The sequence below is a fragment of the Vulpes vulpes genome, chromosome 14 (genome assembly GCF_048418805.1).
Source record: "Vulpes vulpes isolate BD-2025 chromosome 14, VulVul3, whole genome shotgun sequence".
Taxonomy (NCBI): Eukaryota; Metazoa; Chordata; class Mammalia; order Carnivora; family Canidae; genus Vulpes; species Vulpes vulpes.
In genome coordinates, this window is record NC_132793.1 from 28,315,901 (window position 1) to 28,343,416 (window position 27,516).

General features: G+C 43.7%; 1 protein-coding gene across 1 annotated transcript; it reads right to left on the reverse strand.

The window, feature by feature from the left end:
- Positions 1–3,451: 3,451 nt before the first annotated feature.
- LOC140595376 (signal-regulatory protein beta-1-like) lies at positions 3,452–27,498 on the reverse strand. Its single transcript, XM_072736208.1, has 6 exons — positions 27,285–27,498; positions 12,423–12,776; positions 10,245–10,565; positions 9,327–9,665; positions 6,294–6,401; positions 3,452–5,770 (listed from the first exon to the last, which is right to left on the reverse strand). Exons 1-6 carry the CDS (start codon positions 27,460–27,462, stop codon positions 5,697–5,699), a joined length of 1,374 nt encoding a protein of 457 aa, XP_072592309.1. The 5' UTR covers positions 27,463–27,498; the 3' UTR covers positions 3,452–5,696.
- Between the last annotated feature and the right edge of the window lie 18 nt (positions 27,499–27,516).

Sequence of the window (27,516 nt, forward strand, 5' to 3'; positions counted from 1 at the left end):
GAAGTCCCAAAGAAAATTGCAGCTGATCTCCCAGGGTCCTCGGGTACTAGGATGTTCCTTTAAAGTTTTCCTGAACTTGGGTGAGAGGGCTGGACCTTTACATCCCCAAGTTGATGAGCCACTGGATGTGGCAGATTCCCAGGCATGACCTTGGCATTGTGGCTTTCCTCAGCTGAGGCCATCCCAAAGAGGGCTGACAGCTCAGGGCCATCTCCTGAGGTCTGGTTCATCATAGCACTCACCACCCTCTGCTGAGCCCCTTCCACTTCAGTTCCTTGGGCTCAGGATATGGTTTAACTTCACCTCCCCTCCCATGAGGTCTTACAGCCCCACCACCTCACTCAGAGGCTCAGAGTGTGCTGATCCCGCTTGGTCTAACATGGGCTTTACTAATTGGAAATATTTAGGTGAATGTCATAGGACCGAGGAGCAGCTTCTTTTGGGATCTCTGAGTGCTTGGCTCTGGAGTGAGCTCTGGCAGTGGACAGAGAAAGGAGGAGAAGGACCTCAGACTGTGAAGTGAAATGAAACCAGGCTATGGGGACGCCTGGGTGGCTCAGCAGTTGAGCATTCTGCCTTTGGCTCAGGGTCTGATCCCAGGGTTTGGGATGGAGCCTCACGACCTGCTTCTTCAGAGAGTCTGCTTCTCCCTCTGCCTGTGTCTCTGCCTCTCTCTTTGTCTCTCATGAATAAATAAATGGAAATCTTTAAACAAACAAACAAACAAACAAACAAACCAAAAAACCCTGGGTATAAAAACACAGAAGTCTCCCCAACACACATTGTCTTGTGTTGTCCCCCAGTGAGGTGCAAGAGGCAGAGATCCAGCTGAGGACAGGATGGTGACATTTTTTAATAGTTCCTAATTTGGAACAATTTACATTTACACAAAAGTTATGACAATCACACAGAGTTCCAATATAGAACTGCACACAGTTCCCCTCTTATTAGCATCTAATGGAAATATGTTGCACCTGTGATAATTAGTGAAAGAAAAATTGGTACATTACTATTAACCAAAGGGCATAGTTTATTCAGATTTTTCTTAGCTTGGGCTGCTATAACATTGCACCATAAACCGGACGCCTTGAAACAGCAGGAACTTATTTCTCACAGACCTGGAGGCTGGAAGTCTGAGATCAGGGTGCCCGGATGGTTGGGCTGTGATCAGAACCTTCTTTGTGGTCGTAGACTGCCGATTACTTGTATTCTCACCTGGTGGATGGGGCAAGCTGGTTGCCTGGCCTCTTTTCATAAGGGCAATGATCCCCTTCGTGAGGACTCCATCCTCATGACCTCAACACCCATCAATGATCTCACTTTCAAATCCCATCACACTGGATTTTAGAATTCAACATTTGAACTTTGGGGAGACACAGATACTCAGCCCAGCAAACATTTATTTAGTTTTTACCCCACTGTCCTTTTGTCTTTCAGAATTCCATGCAGGTTACCACATGACATTTTCTTGTCTTTTTTCTTTCGATTGCTCTCAGCTCTGACAGCTTATCTGCCTTTCCTTGTTGGTGATGGCCTGACAGTTTGAGCAGTTCTGCTCAGGTATCTCATGGAATGTCTCTCTGCAATTTGTCAGATGCTTCCCTCATAGGCAGACTGGGGTGACGGGTTTGGGGAGGAAGGTCACAGAGGAAAAGTGCTGCTTTCATGACCTTATATCCAGGGTGCACACTGTGGCCATGGCTCGTGGCTGTTGGTGAACTCATGATCATGTGGCTGAAATCTAATTGTCAAGTGTCCTCTGTGTAGTTACTCCTTTTTCCACTTTTCCATGCTGTCCTTTTTAGAAGAGTCACCACAACCAGCCCACCGTTCTGGAGTGGGCAGTTAGGCTTCCTGTCCTTAGGGTAAAGTATCTATGTAAATCATCTGGGACTTTTCTGCACAGGACATTATTTCTTCTCTTCAACTTATCTATTTACTCAATTATTAATTTATACCAATTTGGGCTTAAAGATATTTATTTTATATGTGGGACTGTAATCGGTCTTGGAGGAAGCTATAACAAAATATTCCAGACTAGGTGGCTTATAACAAAAGAAAGTTCCTGCTCACTCTTGTGGAGGCTGGAACCTGAGATCAGGGAGTCAGCCTACTTGGGAGAGGGTCTGTAGGTTTTTCATTTTGTCCTCACATGGCTGAAGGGGCTGGGGTCTTATTTATTTATTTATGTATTTATTTATTTATCTATGTATTTATAAAAGATTTTATTTATTTACTCATGACAGACACAGAAAGGGGCAGAGACAAGGCAGAAGGAGAAGATGCTCCTTATTAGGATTCCAATGTGGGACTCGATCCCAGGACCTGGGATCAGGACCTGAGCCAAAGGCAGATGCTCAACCTCTGAGCCACCCAGGCACCCCATGGGGTCCTTTTTAAAAGGGCTAATACCACTCATGAGGAGGGATCCTCATGACCTACTTACTATCCAGAGGCCCCACCTTCTGACAGCAGCATGTGAGCTTGAATATTCTAACACTTGAATTTTGTGAGGACTCAAACATTCAGACCATAGCAGAACCGGATATACTACTTTACTTATTTGTTGCTCAAACTGTTGCACTTTGGCCATCGGGAGCTCTTCCAGGAGGTTCCTGTACTCATTTGACGTACTCCAATCAGTGGGCTATTGTTGTGTTTTTTTGGAAATCCACTTGCTTATTTCTGGTGGATATGATGTTCTGGTAGAATTTTTCAACACAAAGAAGAGGGAGTAGTATTTAATGAAAAGGTTTTAGGTACATGTACCAGATGATTGAATGAAGTGAAATATTATTTTATAATCTGACATCTAGTAAACACTGATATCTTCCATGAAGTGTTCACCAATATGTTTTTAAAAAATGTGATGGCCTGGAATCCCTGGGTGGCGCAGCGGTTTGGCGTCTGCCTGTGGCCCAGGGCGCGATCCTGGAGACCCGGGATCGAATCCCACATCGGGCTCCCGCTGCATGGAGCCTGCTTCTCCCTCTGCCTATGTCTCTGCCTCTCTCTCTCTCTCTCGCTCTCTGTGACAATCACAAATAAATAAAAATTAAAAAAAAATGATGGCTTAACATATGGCCATCATTGTTCTGGGAACCAAGGACACAGGTATGGTCCCTTCTCTGTCAGAGTTGACATCCTATTTGAGGAAGAGACAAAAACACACAGGAAGTTCTCATACTGCATGGTGCTGAAGTGCACGAATGTCAGTTGGACAAGTCAGTTAAAGAACATTAGTCCCGGGAATCCCTGGGTGGCTCAGTGGTTTAGTGCCTGCCTTTGGCCCAGGGCGTGATCCTGGAGTCCCCGGAAGAAGTTCCACATCGGGGTACCTGCATGGAGCCTGCTTCTCCCTCTGCCTGTATCTCTGCCTCTCTCTCTCCTTTGTGTCTTTCATGAATAAATAAATAAAATCTTAAAAAAAAAAACACTTAGTCCCCAAACACACATTTCAACTTTTATTGGCCACAAGGAATTTACCATGAGCAATGGCATGAAGTACAAACTCTACTGCTGGTTCTTCCTCAGGCAACAAATCTCTATGTAACTAGCAAATGCTCATCACGATAAGTAAGCATCACATCTTTCAAAGACTGTAGTGGTTCATCTCTGTGACCCTGTTACTTATTTTACCACACACAGCAGCACAGGCTGTTGTGTTGTCCTCTGTTCTCTCAGCAATGAACCACAGCGACATCGCATAAAGGTGGAAAAAATGACAAAAGGCAATTGGCACAAAGCTGAGAGTACAATGGAGAAACAAGAAGAGGTGAGGCTGCAGGTGAAGTTCACGTTGAATGTGAGTGGAGCTCATGAAGGCCTAGCTACCATGGGAATGGTGACAGGGATGCTGGTCCCCAGTGTGTGGATATGCAGCCTAAGGAACAGAATGAAGGCAAACTTACCCCGTGAAACAGGAGAGTGGTGGTTGAAGCAGGGGGCAATGTGTGAAAATGTCCCAAGGAAGTGACACCGGCAAATAATTAAATTAATACTGTAAAGATTTCACAACATTGAAAGTGCAAGAGTTGAAAAACAATTTAAAAAAATAAAAAGAAAGTGCAAGAGTTGGAATGTTGGAAGCTGATCCCAATTGAGAACAGAGTGAGATAAGTCAGATGCTGACTCTATATTGTCAAGTGTGAGGTCAGAAGAATGCAAGCACTGTGCAAACTACTCTTGATAGGTCTTTACAAAAAATAAAACACAAGCCTTTTCAGTGTTGCCAATGTTTCAAATGACGTATATCAAGTAAACGATAGTTTTATTGTTTTTTAATTTCCCTATAACTTTCACAATAGATAGCTAAAGAGTTTTTCTATGTTTTGAAAAACATTTGTGAAGGTCACAGAAGAATCATTATTTTGCCCGTTAATTACTGAGTTAACGTTGCATGTTACAGCCAAACAGTGATTGCTTCTGTCCCGCAATCTCCTACAAAATGAGCACTGGCCTCCATTTATCATGTCCGCTGACCATAAGTTCTGGGGAAACAATTCAATTCAGCTATGACCTATCAGAACACAGAGCAAGAGGAAGGAATTGATATTTTATAAGGGTGGTTTATGTAAGGGGCTTGAAATAAAGTGACATGTCAGCAGAACTTGAAAGAGGGAGAGACGGTCATGCAGATCCTTAGGGGGAGGAAACAGAGGAGACATATACTTTGACTCCATTTTTATGGAATCACTGTGGCTGAAACTAGGGGGCCTGCTAGAGAGGAAGCAATGGTCCAGGAACAGATGCTGGTGGCCAGGATCAGGGAGCAAGCAGCCCTGGGAGTGAACAGTGTGCAGACTCTGGGTAGAGCTCACTGGTGTGTGGGAGGAGGCTTACACTCACTCCTGAGAGTTTTGTGAGCTAATTGTGAAAATGCTGGCAGCTTGTCGTTGGCCACGTCGGAGTGTTGACAGCACAGATGTCCATGAGCACTACAAATCAGGTTTCTTTTCCTCTCTGGGAGTAGATTGTTTATCATTTACCATCCTGCTATGGGACTTAGAATTCCAAAGGCAGAATTGAATGTGGTATATAATGAAAGGATATCAAGGATGGCTCCGGCCTCCTGGACTGCCAGCTGGTGTACATGAGCAGTGGGGTTGGGAAGGTTGAAGGTGACAGAAGAGCTAACCTTTCCATCACTGGGAGGAGGGAATTTTCTCTCTGGGATTGAGGAGTAGGACATGGAGGGAGAAGAAGGAGAATCATTTCTCTTCATCAGACCAGGATGGAATTCATTTCTATTCACGACGCAATGGGGAACCTCACCAAGGCTGGGAAATCTGGGGCTTGGCAGGAATAACTCCTGAGAGTATGGACATGACTGTGTAGTTCATGGCCACAGTCCCCAGGAGATGGTTGAGATGCCTGATATGTGTAGATGTGAACTCTTCCTCATATTCCAGACATATGTCCTTACATAAGTCCCCGGAGCAAGTTCCCTGGATCCTGGTCAGGCCCAGGGATGAAGACCCAGTGCTGAGGGCAGAAGGACTGTGAGAAGGAGCCGCAAGATCTGTGGGTAGGCTGGCCTCTGGGGGAAGCAATGCATATGGAGCAGAATTGTGGAAGCGTCTAGTTGTTCCTTCTCTTAGGCTGGGCCTCTCAGGGAAGGAAGGAGGCAGCAGACACTGATGGTGGCATGTGGCAGTGGAGGAGGAAGGAGGTGTGGGATCCATGTCCACATTTAATTATCTGCTCATCATTCCAGAAATGTTCCCCACGTGTCTGCTATGTCCTTGGTGCTCTTTTCCTCCTGGGGCACCTGTTGTGGGAGGTCAGGCAGCCCCTGATATAGGACACTGCCACCTCAGGCTCTCCCCCAGGTTCTGACCCCCATTCCCCATCCCATCCAGTCTGTCCCACAGAGGGTCAGCCAGGAGCCCTCCTCAGAGCAACTATCTGGTACCTATAAGCTTCTCCTAGACGCAGACTCCTTGTATCCTTAGAAGCCCATGCTTGACAATCAGGGACGGTCTCCAAAGGATTCCTTGCACAAGCTGCCCCTCACTCAGGCCCTCTGCCCACTCCCTTCCCAGAACCTCTAGGACTCTGTGCACACTCTTGATGGCCTTGAACCTCAACCGCCAACTACAGCCTCCCCCCACACTCCCTGGTATTGGGTACCTCCTGGAGGGTCCCTGAGATTTCTGAGGGCATCAAGGGAAGTGTGTCACCTGCTCTTTACTCCAGATGGGTGCTGACCCTCTGTGCCTCTGTGGGCTGCCCCTCTTCCACCTGGATCCTACTGGGACTGACCTTGACTGCCTTACTTGACCCAAACTTACAGTTAGGTCCTTGCTTCCTGTGGGCATAGATGACAGAGACAGTGATCAGCAGCAGCAGCTTTGGGCTCAGGAGGAGGGTTGTCAGCAGTGGAGCAGACAGCTCTGGGTCTGGAAATGAAGGGATATAAGGCACCATATTAAGGAGCACCCTGGGGGGGGGCACCTGGGTGGCTCAGTGTTTGAGCATCCGCCTTTGGCTCAGGGCATGATCCCAGGGTCCTGGGATCGAGTCTTGCAACAGCTTCCCTGCAGGGAGCCTGCTTCTCCCTCTGCCTATGTCTCTGCCTCTCTGTGTGTCTCTCATGAGTAAATAAATAAGATTTTGAAAAAGCAGAAGAAGGGGCACCTTGGAGTCCATTCTGTGGGGCCTCCAATTATTCCATCTGGGTCAACTGGGCCGCATCAACACTCTGATAGTCGTGAATCACCCTTGCACTCAAGTTGAAGCAGAATTCAGAGTAAGAAGTTCCTTATCTTGCTCACCTTTCTCAGGCTACACAGGTGTCCTTCTTGAGGGAAGGAGTGGAGAGAATGGGGCTCAGTAACCTGTAAGTGTGGTTTACTAACCTAGTCCTTATATAAGGACTAGTCCTAGTCCTTATATAACCTAGTCAGGTCATATATCCTCTTTCTGAAGAGGGAATAAGCTCATAGTTGAAGGAGGGTCACCGAAAAGTGAGAAATCCCAGGCATTCCCTCATTGGTGTCTCATGGGATAACTCTGAGACCTTGTCCCTGGGCCAGGACAAGTTCAATACCAGGGTAATAAGAACAAATGTCAGCCCAGCCTTGAGTAGAGTGAGGGCAAGTGTCATATGAACAAGGTGAAGGCTGCCCTGCTTTGCTCCATGTGTGGGGCTTGATGACCTCAGGTTCTCATGTGCTGAGGGAGGCCTCAAGGTGGCCTGATCTCTTGAAACCTCCTGGGGAGGGAAGGAAATGGAGTCTAATGCTTAGGAGGGCATTTAAACACCATCCAGCCCACCTGGACCCCTGTACCTACACCAGCTGCTATGTTTCTGTGGACATAGAGCTTGGGTCAGGAAGCACAACTTTATATTTGCCTTTTCACAATGACTGGTTTTTGCTTGTTCGCTTCTCCCTCTGCCTGTGTCTCTGCCTCTGTGTGTGGGTGTGTGTGTGTGTCTCATGAGTAAATAAATAAAATTTTTAAAAAATAGAAAAAAGGAAGCTGCTGAGAGCACATCATATTTGCCCTTGGGGTGCTGGAGGATGGTAGGTCACAACTGGGTCCCGACCTAGTGTTCTCTCAGTAGAAAGAGCTGCATTGCCCACTTTTGCACCTGCTTCTAGCAGGCAGCCTGAAGTAGAGGACTGAAGAAGTGGAGGCTAAGTGGACACTAGCCTCTTCACTCCAGTTAAAACAACTCACAAAGAGCATCCAGATTGCCAGCTCTCTCTGAGCTCCCCGTCTTGCTGTGCTATATTGTGTTCAACATCTCCCTTTGCCAGTCCTGCCTCCTTCCCTCTCTCACACATATGGATTGGGCAGCATTTCAGAGTGAGCTTTACCCCTTCTCATAGCATCTTGGAGTTTGCTTCCCAGGACACAAGACATGTGGATCTTGTCTGGGAGGGGTCTGGAAAGCCAGCTCTAAAGTGCACATTTGGACCAGGATCTCTATCAACTGGCTGGCCAAGAGGGCGCCAGTCCTGGTAGGAGGTAGAGTAAGGTAGGTACCAGTTTGCTCTGCTATTGTCACTGCTGGAACCTCACTGTGGTGACCCCAGAGTGTGTAAGCATAGGAGGGGAGTGCCCTGGAATTCTGGAAATGAGTTGGTAATTATGAGAACTATGGGACTGGGTGGATGTTACTGGGCATCAACTCTTTGGAAAAGGACAATGCAAAGAGAAAGCTGATGAAAAAACTAAAACAAAAGAAAGCCAAGCCCGACTGATCACACATGAAAGGTTCTTGGGAAAGTCAGAACTTCTGGGCAACAGTGTAGACTCTCACCTCCTACAGGCAAAGGGAAGAAAAGCTGAGGACATAATTGGGTTCAACATAATCCTAAGAGCATCAAAGAGTGCTACAAAGAGGATTGAAGTCTACAGCTACAGGGCACCTGCTGTGCCAGAACAGGGAACGTGTTGGGGGAAATATGGGAGATTGATACGGAGATGTGGGATAAGGACTTCGGGGCCAAGGCATTCAAAGCCCTCAGGACACTTGTGTCTGCTGAGGACAAAGTAGCAGCTTGGCTACTCATCTCCAAACACAGACTCTGAACCCAAAGAAAACACAACAAAAGGACACTATATCCTATGGAAAATTGGCTCTCAGTAGTCCTTGGAGAACAATGCCCAAACTGCAAAATCTCTGGGAGCAAAAAAGGAAAAGCCACCAAATCCAAATGCACTACTCTTTACATGTTGCCCTCTCATGCTCACTTGCTCAGGAAAGGGCAAGTGCAACAGACAAGGGTAGCTAGCCAAGGAGCCTGAGAGGTATTTAGAAATGCCACTCCCATATACAATACAGCTAAAAGTAGGAAAATATTGGAAATGTGTCCTGCAGATCAGGACACAGAGGGGGTTTCCAAGTATGCTTGACATAAGAGGGCTAGCCCAGAACCCCTAGATTGGGAACAATTGGTACCTTAAATGGGAAGAAAGACTGTGTAGTAATTAGTTAGGGTTTTGCGTGGATTTATCTTGGAGTACCTGAGCCGAGCCAACTTAATCACAGAGACCCTTACAAGTGAAAGAAGGAGGCAAAAGAATGGGAGCAAGATGCATGACGACCACAGCAGAGGTCAGAGTGTGTGGGGCCCTCTGCCGAAGAGTGTGGCTGCCTCTAGAAGCTGGAACAGCAAGGACGCCCGCTCTCCCCCAGAGTCCCCTGAAAGAACACAGCCCTGCCATCCCATCTCTAGAAATGGACGAAATAAATTTGTGTTTAAGCCACTATTCACTTGCTAATTATTATAGCAGTAATAGGAACCTAATACAGCGAGGTAGGGACATTTTAGGCCAACAAATGTGAATAAAAGGGCCCACTGAGACCTCACCTTGGGTTTTATGTATTTCCTGGTCCTTCTGGTGGGCAGAGGCCACAAGGATATGGTTTTTGGTGACTGCAGGCTGCCCGTCATGCTGCACCTGGCAGGTGAACACCACATCTTCCCTGTGGGTGGATGAATTCACCAGGAGCCAGCTTGTCCAGTTAAAGGTCCCATCCTTGTTCTCTAGGAGGTTGGAGGCCACTGAGGGAGTTTCTGTTCGGGACACGTTTCCATTCTCCAACCAGGTCAGCTGTAGGCGCTGAGGGTAGAACTTCTCCACTTGGCAAGTGACATTCACCTGGTCCCCTACCATGGGGTGCTGGGAAACCTCCAAGGTGGGCGGAACTGAAACAGCACAGAGCAGAAGCTCTGACCTTATGGAACAAACAGATCACAGGGGAGGGGCTGAAAACTTAGCTCCCACCACACAGCAAGGGAATCACCCAGAACTCTTCCAGGCATGCAGCAGGTCCTCAAATACTGAGGACAGTCTTCGCATATGTGAAACCCCTAAGTACAGTGCCAGCACACAGTAGGAGCTCAAGGACCCATAGTTCCTATTAAGGCAAGAATGAGTGAAATCAAGACACACAGGCAGGAAGTTGGGATAGAGTAACTGTAGCAAAACAAATGAAATCACCAAGCACGCGGTGGCTTGGATTACAGCAGGTGCTCAATAATTGGAAGCGCTATGGTAAAGCAAATCAGACTGCCTAGCACAGTGCTTGGCAGGTGGTCGGTGTTCACCAGGCAGCTGCCATGGAAACCGGGGAGGTGACTGTACATCCAGGTGTAGGGTGACTGGGAGGGTCTGTCAGGAGTCAGACTCCAGGCAATGGAAGGCCTGGAGCAGAGTGGGGGAGCGCCAGGCTCCTAGGCTTGGGGGCCAGAACCTGGCTTGGGCTGAGGGTGAGGGGCGTCTACCTCGAAGGGTCTCAGACAAGTTGAGAGTCCCACGAAACGGAGGGCCCCCCTGCAGGGTCACGTGGGCCACCTCGCAGATGACCTGGGAGTGAACATCCTCCGGGGCCAGCACCAGCTTGGTTGTGCTAGAGATGCTGTAGGAAGCGTTGTCTTCCTCTGGGTACACAGTGGTCTGAGAGGCTGTCAGTTCATTCCCGTTTTTGAACCATCTCAGGGTGATGTTTCTGGGGGAGAAGCCATGCGACTTGCAGGTGAAGCTCACTGTCTGCTGAGGCGTGGACCTGGCCATGGGGCCGGACACCACAGGGGTAGAGGGTTTGGCTACAAGAGGAGCATCAATGAACAGTAAGCATGACTGTGGTCATCAGCACTAACCATACGTGTGACACTGTGGGGAAGACTCAGCCCTCCTGATAGTGTGAGGAGAGCAGTGTCATCTCCTCATCACACAGAGGAGGAAGGAGTTTCCAGAGCTGAACTGAGATGGGCCCAGGGCCAAGGTGCAGTCCAAGCCCTGAGTTCACAGTGCCTTCTCTCTCTGCCAGGTGACATCCAGCAATCTGGGAACAGGAAGGACATTTCTGATGGCTCTCACTCTTGGTATCCAGGGTTCCTCGCTGCCTCCCTGGAAACCTCAGAGAGCCTGTGCAGCTTCCTTACAGGGGAAGCAGGAGTGGAGCAGGACCCCATGGAAGCCAGAACCAGGCTGGCTGGCTGACCAGAGGTGTGGACATGGCACAGTGCGGCTCCCCCATCTGTTTAATGGGACAGCAGGCATTTCTTTCCCTGGGGTTGCAGTGAGGGGCAAGTGAGGCAATGATGCAGTGGTTTGGAATTTAACACAGAAATGCAGATGAAAGGAGCAGATGAATCAGAAAGTGACCTACAATTAAGTCAACCTCATTATAACGTTGAATCCCCCTGTGAATATTCTCCTCAAACCCTAGTAAATGGAGCTGCTGGCCCCTGTGCAGAGCTTGGCTTTGGAAATTTTTCCCTATGATCTCCTTATCTGTAAAAATGAAGACAACTTTGTGAGAGAACCCCCCTGGATAGTCTCTGTCTATACCTCACCAAGGAACCAAACTATTTTCATCCAGGTACAAAGAGGTTACTCTGACCCCTTACTGCGTCCCTAGGGACTTCCTGTGGCCTCCAGGCTTCTTGTCCACAACTGAGCAAGTGTCCCACCTTCTCCAGCCCGACAGTGACACCATCCTCCTTTCCCTCTGAGTTTCTACACTGTAAGCAACTATGGGGGAGGGTCCTTCTGGGTACCAAGACCTACTGGCGCCTCAGCAACAGAGGGAAGACGTGGGGTCCCAAGAACTGAGTCTAGAATATGAAGTCTTGCTCAAGGGACCTAAAACACCCTCCAGAAGATGCCCCCCAGTCGTTCTCAGGGGATGTGCCACTGGGAAGTTCAGTAATACTTGCACCATCAGGATAAGGCTACCTTCCCTGTCTTTGTCCAGGGGCTGTGGGGAGATTAAGTCACTATTTTGTAATTTAGAACTCGAATTGCATGAAGCTTTCTTTACACCCTCACAACAAATGCCCTAACACTGGCATCATTTCCAATGAGGGCTGTCAGAGAAAACATTGAGCCGGTGCCTCTTCTCGTTGTGAGTTTTCTGAAGCTGAAAGAAAGACATTGACCCACTTCTCTGCCAAAGGAGCATTTATTCTCACTGGAAGGGAAAGGAACTTAAGCTTCATGAGAGAGAAGCTCTTGCCTGTTTTGTTCCCTGCCGCTTCCCCAGCACCCAGAGCAGAGCCTGCACACAGCAGGTGCTCAATAAGTGCTGAGTAAAGAGAACAGTGATACATTGAGGGGAGTGCTCTCTGGAGCCAGGGTTGAGGTGAGACCTCATGACTGGGAAAGTCACTCAGACTTTCATTCCCTTATCCCTGAAACCAGAGGGCTGGTCAGGATTGGAAAAGGTAAGAGCTGTGGAGCCTTCAGCCTGGGATTCTAGATTTTCCCACTATTTTCCCACCGGGCACTTTGAGCAAATAGCATAACATCTCTAGGCCTCAACTTCTCTGATCTGTGGAAGTGGCTGAAATCAGGGGCCCCCACTACAACACCTGATGCTTAGCTGTTGCCTAGACAATGGAGGGCATTCTTATTGACTTGTCATAACCAGGGGAAGAAGGATGTCATGCCATACCCACCACTCACGGTGAGCAGGGTGCCTGGTCCAGACTTCAACTCCACATAGGGGTTTCCTTTCTGGAACTTCACACAATAGTAGGTTCCCGCATCTGCTGGGGTGATATTACTGATGCGGATGGAAAAGTCCATGTTGTTCCTCTTTGTAGAGTCTGAAACATTTGTTACTCGGGGGAAGTGGCCTCCTTTGAAATGGAAGATCAACTCCCGGCCTGGCCCTGTCCCCCTGAACCACTCAACCCTCCCAACGGGGATCAGGGAGGTCAGGGTGCAGTGCAGAGTGGCTGTCTCTCCAGCTGCGACAGACACTGACTTCTCAGGCTGGATCACCTGCAGCTCTGCCTCACCTGCCACACCTGGAGGGGAAACAAAGAAGTCATTTATCCATCCTTATGTGATCCTGCACGTTTCGTCAAGGGTTGATCCACAACAGCTCATTGACTGAGTGCACCCCGTGAGTGGGACGTGACTCAGCATGTTGCATGTACATGCATGCAGCCCTCAAAATGAGCTTATAAGGTGAGACCCTATCCGAAATGAGGAAACTAAGGCACAGAGAGACACAGTGGTGTGGCACACTAGGTCTGAGTGCCTCAGCACTCTGGAAGCATCATACTTCACCAAAAGTCTCTGGGTGTCCACTTTCCAGCCTCATGAAAGTTTGTACTTTCTGATCCCTTGCATTCAGCAGGACCAGGAGACTTCCTTAGACCACTGTGTGTGAGCTGAAGGGAACATGTATTTCAGGGCTGTGCATTTAACTTCAAGAACCTCTGTGGACCAACTTTCCTCTTTCACATGGAAATCCCATGCTGAGGTCCCTTCCTTTGTCTGGATACTTGAGTGACAGTGATGGCAGAGCTTCCAATACACAAGGAACAGGTAGTTTAAATGAGAAGTAACACAGCGTTTTAAATCTCTGGGATTTTTTTCACATACTGAAATCACATTATATTAGTTTCCAAATGCTGTTGTAACAAATTATTAAACATTTAGTGCCTGAAAACTGTATAAATGTAGTATCTTAAAATTCTGGGATCAGGAATCCAAAATTAGTGTTGTTGGGCTAACACCAAGAGTCAGTCATGATGCCTTTCTTCCGGAGATCTCTTCCTTGCTTTTCCAAATTCTAGAAGCTGTCCACATTCCTTTACTCATAGTTCCCATATTCTTAACATATCAAATTCTTGCCTCTATTCCCACTTCTCCTTTTCTAACTTTGGCTTTCCTGCCTCCTTCTTACAAGGACTCTTGTGACTATGTCGGGGCCATTTTGATCATCTAAAATAATCTCACATCAAGATTCATAACCACTTCTGCAAAATCTCCTTGGCTGTGTTAGAGAATACTGTTCACAGGTTCTGGGTATTAGGATACGGACCTCTGTGCAAAGCCATGTTGACCACATGTCTCCCTGACTATTACAGAAACCAGTTAGATAGGAAACCTTTTGTATGGGCCGTCATCACACAGGCTGAGTGAGCAGGCAACTCACTAGAAGGACTATTCAAGCAGGGAACTGAAGAAGCTCTTTGTAAAATAAAACTAGAAATCAGTAACAGAAGAGGAAATCAATATTCTCAAATCTATTGAAATGAAACAACACACTCTTAATAAGCAAAAGGGTGAGGTAGGAATCACAGAGGATTTAGAGGACATCTTGAGATAAATGTAAATAGAAACACACACAAAAAAGAAAAAAGAGAAAATGGAAACACAACATGCCCAAACCTATGGTCTGAGCAGTGCCAGCCAAAATTTATCGGTGTAACGCTTAGATTTAGAGAGAGGCAAGATCACAAATCTATTAACAACTATCATTGTAAGACATTAGAAAAAGAAGTGAAAAATAAACCCAAAGCCAGCACAATGAAGGAAGTAAAGAAGACTAGAGATTTAAAAACTGTGCATAGAAAAACAAGAGGGAAAATCAACAAACTCGAGTACCTTTTCAGAATGACCAACAGAGTTGACAAATTTGAACTAGATTGACTACAAAGAAAAGAGAAATGATTTCACTACCTAAAGTCAGAAATAAGAGGAATATATTACTAACCATTGTATAGAAATAAAGGGGATGCTAAAAGAATATCTCAAACATTGTACACCAATTAACCAGATATCCTAGATTAAATGGACAAATTTTGAGACACCCTCAACTTACTATGACTGAATCATGAACACATAGAACTTCTGAATAGGATATCACTAGTAAAGGGACTGAATTGATAATCAAAAATCTCCCAACAAAGAAAAGCCCAGGACCATATAGCTTCATGAGAGACGCTTTCCAAAAATTAAAAACCAAACAAACACAAAACTAACACTAATCCTCTTCAAACTATTCCAAAAAATTTAAGAGGAAAAAAATCTCCTAAGTCATTTCTAGTTTCTGAGACTCATCCTAGGGCAGCATTATGCTGATAGCAAAGCCAACAAAGGAGCTACAAGACAACTGCACACCAATATCTTGTCTGAATATTGATGGAACAATGTTCAACAAAGCATCAGCAACACCAGCTCAACACCATATTAAAAGAATGATACAAAATGACCAAGTGAAATTCCTCGTGGAATACAAGGATGATTCACACATGAAAATCAGATAGTGTAATAGACCAAATTTCAGAATTAAGAATATATGAACATGATATCTCATTTGATGCAGAAAAATCAGTCAACAAAATTAAGGATTTTTCATGATAAAAACAAGGAAACTAGCAATAGATGGAAACTTACATAAAACGATAAAGTAATACATGCAAACAATAGCTGACATCGTTCTTCATGGGAAAGTCTGAAAGGTTTTCTCTAAGAACATGGAACATGGCAAAGATGCCTACTTTCACCACTTGTATCAACACAATACTGGAGGTTCCAGAAATGCAATTAGGCAAGAAAAATAAGTAAATAGCACTTAAACTGTAGAGGAATAAGTAAAACTATGTCTTTTGTACATGACCTGATTTCATGAGTAGAATCCTAAAGATTCCTCACATAAACATAAACTGTTAGACTTAATAATTGATTCAGCTCATTTGTGTTATACAAAATCAATAGTCACGAACCAGGAGCGTTCTATATGCTAGTGATGAGCAACTCAAAAAGGTAATTCAGCAAACAATTCCACTTATACTAACATCAAAAAATACAAAATACTTAGAAGTAAATTTTTGCATGGACACAAAACACTGAAAAATGAAAAACATCCTGCATTGGTGGATTGGAAGACTTCATCAGGATTACCTAAAGCAATCTTGAGATTCAAACACTATCACTATCAAAATCGCCATGACATTTTTTTTTTTTTTGGCAAAACAGAAAATCCCCCTTCTAAAATTCATCTCAAGGGATGCCAAATCACCAAACAATCCTGGAAAAGAACATAGTTGGGGAACTCACACTTCTTTATTTGAAAATCTATTACAAGCTGTAATCATCATGGTACTGTGATACTGAGAATAGAATACAGATATACAACAATGGAATATAATAGAGACCCTAACAAACCCTCACATATAAGGTCCAATGATTTTCAACAAGAGTGCCAAGACTATTCAATAGAGGAAGGAACAGCCTTTTCAACATAAGGTACTAGGAAAACAAGATATCTAAATGTGAAGAATAAAGTTGAACGCATACCTTGCTCTACATAGAAAAATGAACTCAAATTGGTTGAAGAGGCTTAAGTGTAATAGCTAAAACCATAAACATCTGAGGAAAAACTATAGGCAAAACTCATGATATTGGATTGGACAGTGATTTCTAGGGCATGACCCCAAAAGCACACGTAAGAAAATAAAAAATATATGAGTTGGACTTTACCAAAATTAAAAGCTTTTGTACAGCAGAGGACAATATCAAAAGTGACAAAACAACTCACAGAATAGGAGAAAGTTAACTCAATGGTGCAAAGCATATTTCTCACAATGGATTAATAACTAGCATTATAAAGAACTCCTATAACTGAAAAACCAAATAACAAAATGCCCAGTTAAAAAATGAAGCAAAGACTAGAATAGACATTTCTCCAAAGAAGGTATTCAAATGGTGAGAAAGCACCATTTGACAAGATGCTGAACATCACCAGTCATTGGAAAAATGAAAATCAAAACCACAGTGAGATATCTCTTCATTCCTTAGAATGGCTGGCTTTTATCAAAAACAAAACAATACAATACAATAAGAAATCAGAAAATAAAGGTTGACTAAGTTGTGGGGAAATTGAAACTCTTGTACATCATTGGTAGGAATATAAAATGGTGCAGCCACAGTAGAAACAATGGTGTTCTTCAAATTTAAAATATATAATTTACCATATGACCAAACAATTCAACTCTTAGGTAAATATCCACTAAATTATAAGTATGTAGTCAGGACATCAATGTTCACCCAGCATTATTCTCAATAATTGAAGGTTAGTAGAAAAAATTCATTTCCATCAAGTGATGAAGGATAAACAAAATGTTAATGTAGATATATTCAATGGAATATCACTCAGCCTTAATAAACAATGACATTCGGATATACTCTATGGGTAAACCTAAAAAATACTATTGTAAGTGATAAGCCATAAACAAAAGGACAGATATATGATTCCAGTGACATGAAGTATTGAGAAAAGACAAATTCATACGTACAAAAAAGTAGGACAGAGCTTACCAATAGTTGTAGCCGAAGAAGGAATGAGGAATTCTTGTCCAATGGATGGGGAGTGTCTGCTAGGGATGTTGAAAGAGTTGCTGAAATGTACAGTGGTGCTGCTTTCACAGTATTGTGAATGCACTTAAGCCACTGAGTTGAATCCTTAAGAATGGCTGAAACAGTAGATTTTATGTTACATGTCTTTTAGCACAGTAAGAATTGTATGCTCACAGAAGATAATCACCCCATGTAAAGCTTTGTATTGGAAATAAATGGTTGGTGGGAAAAGAGAAAAGATATTGTTCCAAAGGCAGGGAGATTTGAGAAACCTGCCCATCAAGGGGGCGGTAGAACCATGGGAGCCACAAAGCAGGGGAAACAGCAGGCTTCAAACTCATGTTCTGAAAAGAATTCTGGGAGACTGGCTGTATCTGGACAATGAACTATGTGTTGAAGGGACATGAGTCACCCTCAGGCGTCCTTTAATTGCAGCTGCAAGACTTTGCAGGTGGATTTCCGGTCTCAGTGACCAGCCAGTCTCTGGAGACATCAAGAAATACAAAATCAGGGGATCCCTGGGTGGCGCAGCGGTTTGGCGCCTGCCTTTGGCCCAGGGCGCGATCCTGGAGACCCGGGATCGAATCCCACATCGGGCTCCCGGTGCATGGAGCCTGCTTCTCCCTCTGCCTGTGTCTCTGCCTCTCTCTCTCTCTCTGTGACTATCATACATAAATTAAAAAAAAAAAAAAAAAAAAAAGAAATACAAAATCACTCCTTCTTCCTTGAAGTGTCCTAAAAACCAGGCAGAGACATACATCAGAGGAGCAGCTGCTGTGCGCTGTGGCACCACACATACACCCAGGGTTCTTTTCTATTTCTTAGTTACTCCTCAGCGAGAACATTGTCATTCACCCTTGCAGAGTGCGAACTGGTAAAACCCATGCACTTAGCAGTTTGCAAGCAAACATGTCTCCTCAGGAGGGCACATGCTGTTACAGGCAGGTTGCATGCGTGGCAAGAATATCAGGTGGTGTGGTTTGTAAGTCTAGAGAAGAAGATGGGGATCTGGAAACTGAACTGCTAAGATAAAAAGGGGAAGAAATAGGAATGTGTGTTGGATGGTAAAATGGAGAGAATATTGGAGGACAAAGGGAAGAAGATTGCGAGGGTCAAGAGGACCCAGTGAAAGGTGAAAATCTGTCATTTTGTATCTTTAAAGTTCACATTTCTACCTCTAGCCCAGGCCTTGCTCCTGACTCCAGATTTGTGTGCCCAACCAGCCTCTTGACATTTTCCTTAGATAGAAATCAACCTATCACAGTTAATATTTCCCAAACTGAACTCCTCAATTGCCTCCACATTCTTGCACATTTCCCAGACGCTCAAGTCCCAAGGCCTTGGAACCTTTCTTTCCCACCCCAAATCCTACATATCAGGAAATCCTGACCTCTCCTTCTGCATGGACCCACTATCTGACCTCTTTCCCCTTTCTCTTGGCTGCTAGCTTGCTCAAGACTTTTCCTCGTTTGCATGAACACAATGAGCTCTTGAATGCTCTAGTTGCTTCTGTCTATGCCCCAAGGTGGTCATTCTACATCAAATACTAGAATAATTTAAAACTCATATGGGATCGTGTCACTTATTCTTTCAAACCTTGTAATGGCAACCATTTCGGTCAGAGTCAATGCCCAAGTCCTGAACAGAGCCAGAGGATTCTACCCTCATGCTGTTCCCATACTGTTCAGCAAGGCTCTTCCCCAGAAAATCATGGCTCACCTTCTTATAATCGATGCTCCTATCTCCCTTCTCACGATGGCCACTCAGGCACCTGTGTAAATACATCCCACCATGAAGATTCATTCTCTCATTGTCTTATCCAGATGTTCTGTCATGTTTTTTTTCCCTTAATACTCAAAAGTTGCTGAATGCAACGTTATTTCTGATTTGTTATGTCTATTGTTTCCTGTCCTTTCCTCCATTATGACATACATTCCATGAGTGCTACTACTTTGTCTCTTCTATTCACCAGTGTGCCCTATGTTCATGTCATACTCCTTGTTGCCTAGTATGTGTATAGTAAACATTTGTGCAATGTGTGAATAGTGTAATGTGACCATGTTCTGAGACCCTGAGGTCTATCTTCATTGGAGAATTTCTCAGGAATTTACATCAGAATCTGAGTTTCCCACATGCATGGCTTGGGAGAAACAACTATTTGCATATACCCAGGAAACAGAAGAGTCTGAGAGAAGCAAACCACAAATGCTTTTCTCCACACTCCACCCTTCCTACACTGTTTGGCAGATCTACAGGAATCTCATGGGATGGCAGTGGGGCTGTAGGGTTTGAGAAGATCCTTGCCTAGGCCCATGAGATTTAGCATCAGATTTCCTAAAATCACTCATACCCCTCCCATGTACCATTGAGGGATTTGGACCTTTTCCTGCCTCCTCTTCTTATCTTTAAGGTAGAAGTGACAAGAATGTCTAGCTTGGATACTAAGATAACATGACATAAGAGATGTAGGTATTTCTAGCTGTGTGTGGTACATGGTGAGTATTCAAGAAATTGGACACTTATTCCTCATGAGATTCCCTGACATGGAGGCATCACCCAACATCAGATAATTGGGATTGGGATGAAGATAAGATTTAATTAGAGATGCAGATCATACAGGCAGTAATCTCCACAATGTTTTATCCTTCTTTCCCCTCTTCCCACCCAGATCCTACATGAAGGGGATATCCAGAGTAGTAATGCACAAAGTTCTAGTCATTTTGTCAAGAGAGAAACTTGCTTTACTTAAGAACTTAGTGGAGGGTGAGCAATAGGTTTAGAGAATTCAAAAGAGAGTGAGTAGCTGAGAGACAAGGATCCAAATATCTGTTCAGTGTTCATTTTATGGAGACTGGACATGTTATGAAAAAGCAAAAGCAAAATGTTTTCCAAAAATCCCATGTGTGGACCTCTACAGAAGTAGGATGACAGAAGGAGAGGGGACCCTAATTTTGTTGGTTCCTGGAATTCATCTACATAGTTATCAAATCAATCTGAACACATGTGAAATCAACTGGAGATCTCAGAACTGAATTGCTGCAATTCTACAAATAGAATAGTGACCGCTTTTGCAAGGTAGGAGGTGCAGAGGTGTGAGTACAGGGCGATATATCAGAAGATAAACCACAGAGGGAGGAAGCATCTGTAAGGCAGACACCAGAACGAGATATAGCAGTGGAGTAAAAATTTGGAACTTTTAAAAGTCTGTTACAGTGGGAGACATTCCTGCCTGAAAGGCTCAAGTGGCCAAGTGGGGCTGAACCCCAGGTGGGACTGGGACGTCAGGATCCCCAGGATCACAGCAATAACAGGGAAGGCAGCAGAGTTCCCAGGCATTGGAGTGGGGAAGCCTGTTGCATCAGCATGCTCAGAGTGGGCTTTTCAGCTAGGTGTTGCCATAAACCATGAACGGTGGCATGGTCGGTGACCACTCTCTAAGCAGGGGCCCAGGAAACTGAAAAACCCCAGGAGACCCTGTTCCCTCTCCAGGAGGAACCACGTGGGTGCATGCCAGAGCATCTCCTAAAATTTAGAGACTCCAAACAGTGTTGTGTCCTGAGATAAAAACACTCGGTAACAGGCTGGGTGAACACAGAGTGTTCTCTCTCTTTCTTTTGTTTCTATAGTCCTTCGATTTGTTTTGTTTGTATTTTTCTGGTGTGGTTGCTATTTTTTTATTTTCTCTCTCTTTCTTCTATTCTTTCTGGATGATTTGTTCATTCCAATAGAGAGGCAGTACGGACTGCTAGGGATTAAAGCAACATGGATATAAGTAGGATGTCAGCACTAGAATTCAGAACAATGAGTATAAAGATATAAGCTTGGCTAGAAAAGAAATGTTCTCTGCTGAGAATGTCTTACTGGAGAGATAAAAGAACTAAAATATAATTAGGCTGAAATAAAAAAAGCTATCACTGAGATGTGGTCAAAAATGGAGGCTCTTAGTGTTAGGATAAATGAAGCAAAAGAAAATTAGTAATATAGAAGGCAAAAGGCAACTGTGAAAGAGAGAAAAAGGCAGTGTGAAAAAGTGAAAAGCTATGGAATCACAAAGGGTGATCAGTGAAAGCATAAAGCAAAATAATACTAGAATACTAGGGCTGCAGCGGTGGAGGAGAGAGACACAACAGAGACAGATATGGAGAGAGAGATGCAGATTTAATTGAACAAATCATAGTTGAGAACTTACCTAATCTGGAGAAGGAAACAGGCATACAAGTCTAGGAGGCACAGGGAACTCCTTTTCTAAATCAATAAAAATATGTCAACACCTCAACATATAATAGTGAAACTTGCAAATCTCAGAGACCAAGAGAAAACCCTGAAAGCAGCTCAGAACAAGAAGTCTGGAGCCTACAAGGGTAGAAACATAAGGCTAGCTGCAGAGCTGTCCATAGAGAACTGGCAGGACAGAAAGACAGGCATGATATATTCAAGATGCTCAATGAGAAAAATATGCAGCCAGGAATACTTTACCCAGCAAGGCTGTCAATCAAAATAGAAGGAGTGATAAAGAAATTCTAGGACAAACAGAAACTAAAGGAACTTGTGAACACTAAACCAGTACTGCAAGAACTATTAAATAGGAGCCTTGGAGCAAAGAGAGAGCCCAAAAGTAACATAGACTAGAAAGGAACATAGACAATCTATAAAAACAGGGACTTTACAGGTAATACAATGGAATTCAATTCCTATCTTTCAATGATTACTGTGAATGTAAATGGGCTAAAAACCCCAATCAAAAGGCACAGGGTGTCATATTGGATGAAAAGCAAGACCCATTGATATTGTGTCTGCAAGAGACTCATTTTAGACCCAAGGACACCTCCAGATTGAAATTGACAGGGTGGAGGACCATTTATCATGCTAATGCACATCAATAGAAAGATAGGGTGCCAATCCTTATACCAGAGAAGCTAGATTTTAAAACAAAGAGTGTAATAAGAGATGATGCAGGACACTATATGACAATTAAACGGTCTGCCCAACAAGAAGATTGTAATATTATGCCTCTATGTGGGAGCAGCTAATTATATAAACCAGTTAATAACAAAATTAAGGAAACACATCGATGATAATATAATAATACTAGGGAACTTTAACACCACACTCATTGCAGTAGACAAATCATCTAAGCAGAAGGTCAACAAGAAAACAAGGGCTTTGAATGACAGACCAGGTGGACTTTACAGATGTATTCAGAGCATTTCCTCCTAAATCAACAGAATGCACATTTTTCTCGAGTACACATGGAACATTCTCCAGAAATCATCACATAATGAGTCACAATCACGTCTCAACTGGTACCAAAAGATTGGGATCATCCTATGCATATTTTCAGACCACAATGCTTTAAAACTTGAATTAAATCACAAGAGAAAATTTGGAAGGAACACAAATACATGGAGGTTAAAGGGCCTCCTACTAAAGAATGAATGGGTCCACAAGGAAATTACAGAATAATTTTTTTTTATTCAAGGAAACAAATGAAAATGAAAACACAAGAGTTCAGAATCATTGGGATGCAGCAAAGATGGTCTTAAGTGGGTGTATATAGTATTACAGACCTTTCTGAAGAAACATTGAAGTCTCAAATACAGGGGCAGCCCAGGTGGCCCAGCAGTTTAGTGCTGCCTTCAGCCCGGGGCCTGATCCTGAACACCTGGGATCGAGTCCCACGTCATGCTCCCTGCATGGAGCCTGCTTCTCCTTCTGCCTGTGTCTCTGCCTCTCTCTCTCTCTCTCTCTCTCTCGCTCTCGCTCTCTGTGTCTCTCAAAAATAAATAAACAAAATCATGAAAAAGAAAGTCTCAAATACACAACACAACCTTACATCTAAAGGAGCCAGAAAAAGAACAGCAAAGAAAACCTAAGCCCAGCAGGAGAAGAGAATTAATAAAGATTAGAGCAGAACTCAATGAAATAGAAACCAAAAGAACAGAACAGATCAATGAAACTAGGACATGATTTCATGAAAGAATTCATAGGATTGATAAACTCCTGGCCAAACTTACCAAAAAGAAACGAGAAAGCAACCAGATATCGAAAATCATATGAAAGGGGAGAGATCACAGCCCACACTAAAGAGATACAAACAATTATAAGAATATATTATGAGCAATTTTATGCCAGCAAATCAGGCAATCTGGAAGAAATGGACGCATTCCTAGAAACATGTAAACTATCAAAACTGAAACAGGAAGAAATAGAAAAATTGAACAGACTCATAACCAGGAAAGAAATTATAGCAGTTATTAAAAATCTCCCAAACAATCAAGAGTTCAAGACCCGATGGCCTCCCAGCAGAATTCTACAAAATATTTAGAGAAGATTTAATAGCTATTCTCCTGAAACCGTTTAAAAAAATAGAAATGGAAGGAAAACCTCCAAACTCGTTCTATGAGGCCAGCATTACCTTGATTCCAAACCAGACAAAGACCCCAACCAAAAAGGAGAATTACAGACCAGTAATCCCTGATGAACAGGGATGCCAAACTTCTCACCAAGATACTAATAGGATCCAACAGTACATTAAAAGGATTATTCATCCTGACCAAGTGGGATTTATTCCAGAGCTGCTAGGGTGGTTCAACATCTGCAAGTCAATCAATGTGACTCACCATATTAACAAAAGAAAGGACAAGAACTGGAGCACCTGGGTGGCTCAGTTGGTTTAGTGTCTGTCTTAAGCTTAGGTCATAACCTTGGGGTCCTGAGATGGAGACTATGTCAGGCTCCCTGCTCAGCGGGGAGCCTGCTTCTCCCTCTCTCTCTGCCACTCCCTCTGCTTCTTCTCTCTTCCTCAAATAAATAAATGAAGTTTTTTGGAAAAAGAAAGGACAAGAACCATATGATCCTCTCAATAGATGCAGAAAAAGCATTTGACAAAATACTGTATCCTTTCCTGATTAAAACTGTCTGCAGTGTAGGGATTGAGGGGACATACCTCAATTTTGTGAAAGCCATACGTGAAAAGCCCACTCCTGTATCACCCTCAATGGGGGAAAAAGTGAGAACTCTTCCCAGAAGGACAGGAACACCACAGGGATGTCCTCTTCCACCACTGATGTCCCACATAGTATTGGAAGTCCTGCCTCAGCATTCAGACAACAAAAAGAAATATGAGGCATCCAAATCGGTAAAGAATCTAATTTCACTCTTGGCAGATGCCATGATACTCTATGTGGAGAACCCAAAAGACTTCACCCAAAAGCTGCTGGAACTCATGTAGGATTCAGCAAGCAGCAGGAAATAAAATCAAGGCACACAAGTCAGTTGCATTTCTGTACATAACAATGAGACAGAAGAAAGAAAAATTCAGGAGTTGATCCCACTTACAGTTGCAACAAAAGCTATAAGATACCTAGGAATAAACCTAACCAAAGAGGTAAAGGATCTGTACTCTGAAAACTATAGAACACTTATAAAAGAAATTGAGGAAGACACAAAAAATTGGAAAAATTTCCTGTGCTCACGGATGGGAAGAACCAATATTGTTAAAATATCTGCTACCCAAAGCAATCTACATATTCAATGCAATCCTTATCAAAATATCATCAGAATTTTTCACAGAGCTGGAACAAATAGTGCTAAAATTTGTATGGAATTAGAAAAGACCCTGAAAAGCCAAAGGAATGTTGAAAAAAGAAAACCAAAGCTGGTGGTATCACAATTTTGAACTTCAAGCTGTATTACAAAGTTGTGATCAGTAAGACAGTATGGTACTGGCAGAAAAATAGACACATACATGAATAGAACTGAAGAGAGATCCCACAAGTGGACCCTCAACTCTATGGTCAACTAATCTTTGATATTTGAATCTTTTAACTATTGACAGAAAAGAATATCCAATGGAAAAAATTCTTTTCAGCAAATTGTGTTAGAAAATTGGACAGCCACATACTGAAGAATTAAACTAGACCATTTTCTTACACATACAGAAGAAGAAAAAACTCAAAATGGATGAAAGACCTAATGTGGGCAGGAATCCATCCAAATCCTAGAGGAGAATACAGGCAGCAATCTCTTTGACCTTGGTTGCAGCAGTTTCTTGCTAGACACACCTCCAAAGGCAAGGGAAACAAAAGCAAAAATGAACTACTGGGACTTCCTCAAGATAAAAAGCTTATGCACAGCAAACGAAACACTTAATAAAAATCAAAGACAGCTTACAGAATGGGAGAAGATATTTTTAAATGCCTTATCAGATAAAGGTGTAGTATCCAAAATCTATAAAGAACTTATCAAACTCAACAGCCAAAAAACAAATAATCCAGTCAAGAAATGGGCAGAAGACATGAACAGACATTTCTCCAAAGAAGACAAACAAATGGCCAACAGACATATGAAAAAATGCTCAGCAGTACTCCACATCAAGGAAGTGCAAATCAAAACCACAATGACGTACCACCTCATGGCAGTCAGAATGGCTAAAATTAACAAGTCAAGAAATGAAAGGTGTTGGCAGGGATGCAGAGAAAGGGGAACCCTCTTATACTGTTAGTGAGAATGCAAGCTGGTGCAGCCACTCTGGGAAACAGTATGGAGGTTCTTCAAGAAGTTGAAAATAGAGCAACCCTACAACCCAGCAATTACACTATTAGGTATTTATCCAAAGGATACAGACATAGTGATTTGAAGGGGCACCTGTCCCCCAAAGTTCATAGCACAATGTCCACAATAGTCAAACTATGGAAAGAGCCCAGATGTCCATGGACGGATGAATGGATAAGGAAGATATGGGGTATATATACAGTGGAATATTACTCAGCCATCAAAGAACTGAAATCTTGCCATTTGCAATGATGTGGGTTGAACAAGAAGGTATTATGTTAAGTGAAATTAGTCAATCAGAGAAAGACAATTATCATATGACCTAACTCATATGTGGAATTTAAGTAACAACAGAGGATCATAGGGGAAGGGAAGGAAAAATAATATAAGACAAAATCAGAGGGAGAGAGAGAAACCACAAGAGACCCTTAACCCTAGGAAGCAAACTGAGGGTTGCTGGAGAGGGGTTGGGAGGATGGGGTCATAGGCATTAAGGAGAGCACGTGATGTGATGAGCATGAGGTGTTATATGCAACTGATGAATCATTAACCTGTACCTCTTCAACTAACAATACACTATGTTATATTTTGATTTTAAATTTAAAAAGGAAAGAAAAAATTCCATGTGCATGAGCAAGTTTGTGTATGCAGCTTTTTCACACCCACCTATACATGTACACAACTGCACACACACACACACACACACACACACATACAAGTGCATTCCCACATATATATAATGTTTACCCTAGCATGTTACTATAGAGTTCATTTTGAAGAATAAATGAAATTTTAAAACGTGTTAAACTTCAGTAAAAAATTTAACACAGGGATCCCTGGGTGGTGCAGCGGTTTAGCGCCTGCCTTTGGCCCAGGGCGCGATCCTGGAGACCCGGGATCGAATCCCACGTCGGGCTCCCGGTGCATGGAGCCTGCTTCTCCCTCTGCCTATGTCTCTGCGCCTCTCTCTCTCTCTCTCTGTGACTATCATAAATAAATTTAAAAAAAAATTTAACACATAGGAAACATCCAGCACATTATTAATAAAAGTTTCTGAGTTCACAGAGCAGAATTGGAACTCTAGAGACCCCTGAGTGTGATATGTGACGGCTGTTTTTCTGTTTGTCTCTCTGTGTTTTCTGATGTTTCTGCAATTAGCCTCCACTGAGAAAGAAGGAGCATAACATGGTTAACAGAATGATCTGTGGAGCGGGGTGGCCTGGACATGAATCCCAGCTGGGCCACTCTGACTTAAGTAAGTGATATTGGGCCTGCTGCTCTCCCTGCCTCAGGTTCCCCATCTGCAATCAGGACAGTCTGAGCTACCAGGCAGGGCGTTGTGAGGATTAGGTCAATGAACACACACATTGTCATTGTGACCAATTGAAGCATCAACTGTTTGGACACCTCTGGTAACCAGCTAGGGTGATAGATTCATAGAGGAAATGCTCAGATCCCTGATGTCATGCTCTCAGATGATACCCAGTCCTTGGCGTTCTTTGGCAGACCTAGGTAGCATATCTGTACTTACCTGGATGCCTTCAATGTCCACGGGCAGGGAAAGATTGAGGAGTCAGGGAAAGGGGAGTCTCCCCCAAGGCAATGCTCACCTGTGAGTCCCAATAGCAGAGCCAGCAGCAGGTAGAGAGGGGGGCTGGGTTCAGAAGCAGGAGCTGACATTGTGGAGGCCAGAGGACCCTGCTCTGTGCAAATGAGTGTGCTGGGGAAAATGAGCCTCTGATCTGTAGAAAAAAAATACCCACCCCTCATGTGATATAAGGGAAGCATCTATGATGCAGTAACATAGCTGTGAGGCAGCAATCTGCTTGTGCATTGTGAAAG

Excerpts from the sequence above, each read along its gene's own strand:
- LOC140595376 (XM_072736208.1), bottom strand. The coding sequence starts at position 27,462 with ATGCTTCCCTTATATCACATGAGGGGTGGGTATTTTTTTTCTACAGAT. Across the intron at positions 12,777-27,284 it reads TCTGCTATTGGGACTCACAG|GTGTGGCAGGTGAGGCAGAG; the intron begins GTGAGCATTGCC and ends TTTCCCCTCCAG. Across the intron at positions 6,402-9,326 it reads GGAAATACATAAAACCCAAG|ACCCAGAGCTGTCTGCTCCA; the intron begins GTGAGGTCTCAG and ends CTTCATTTCCAG.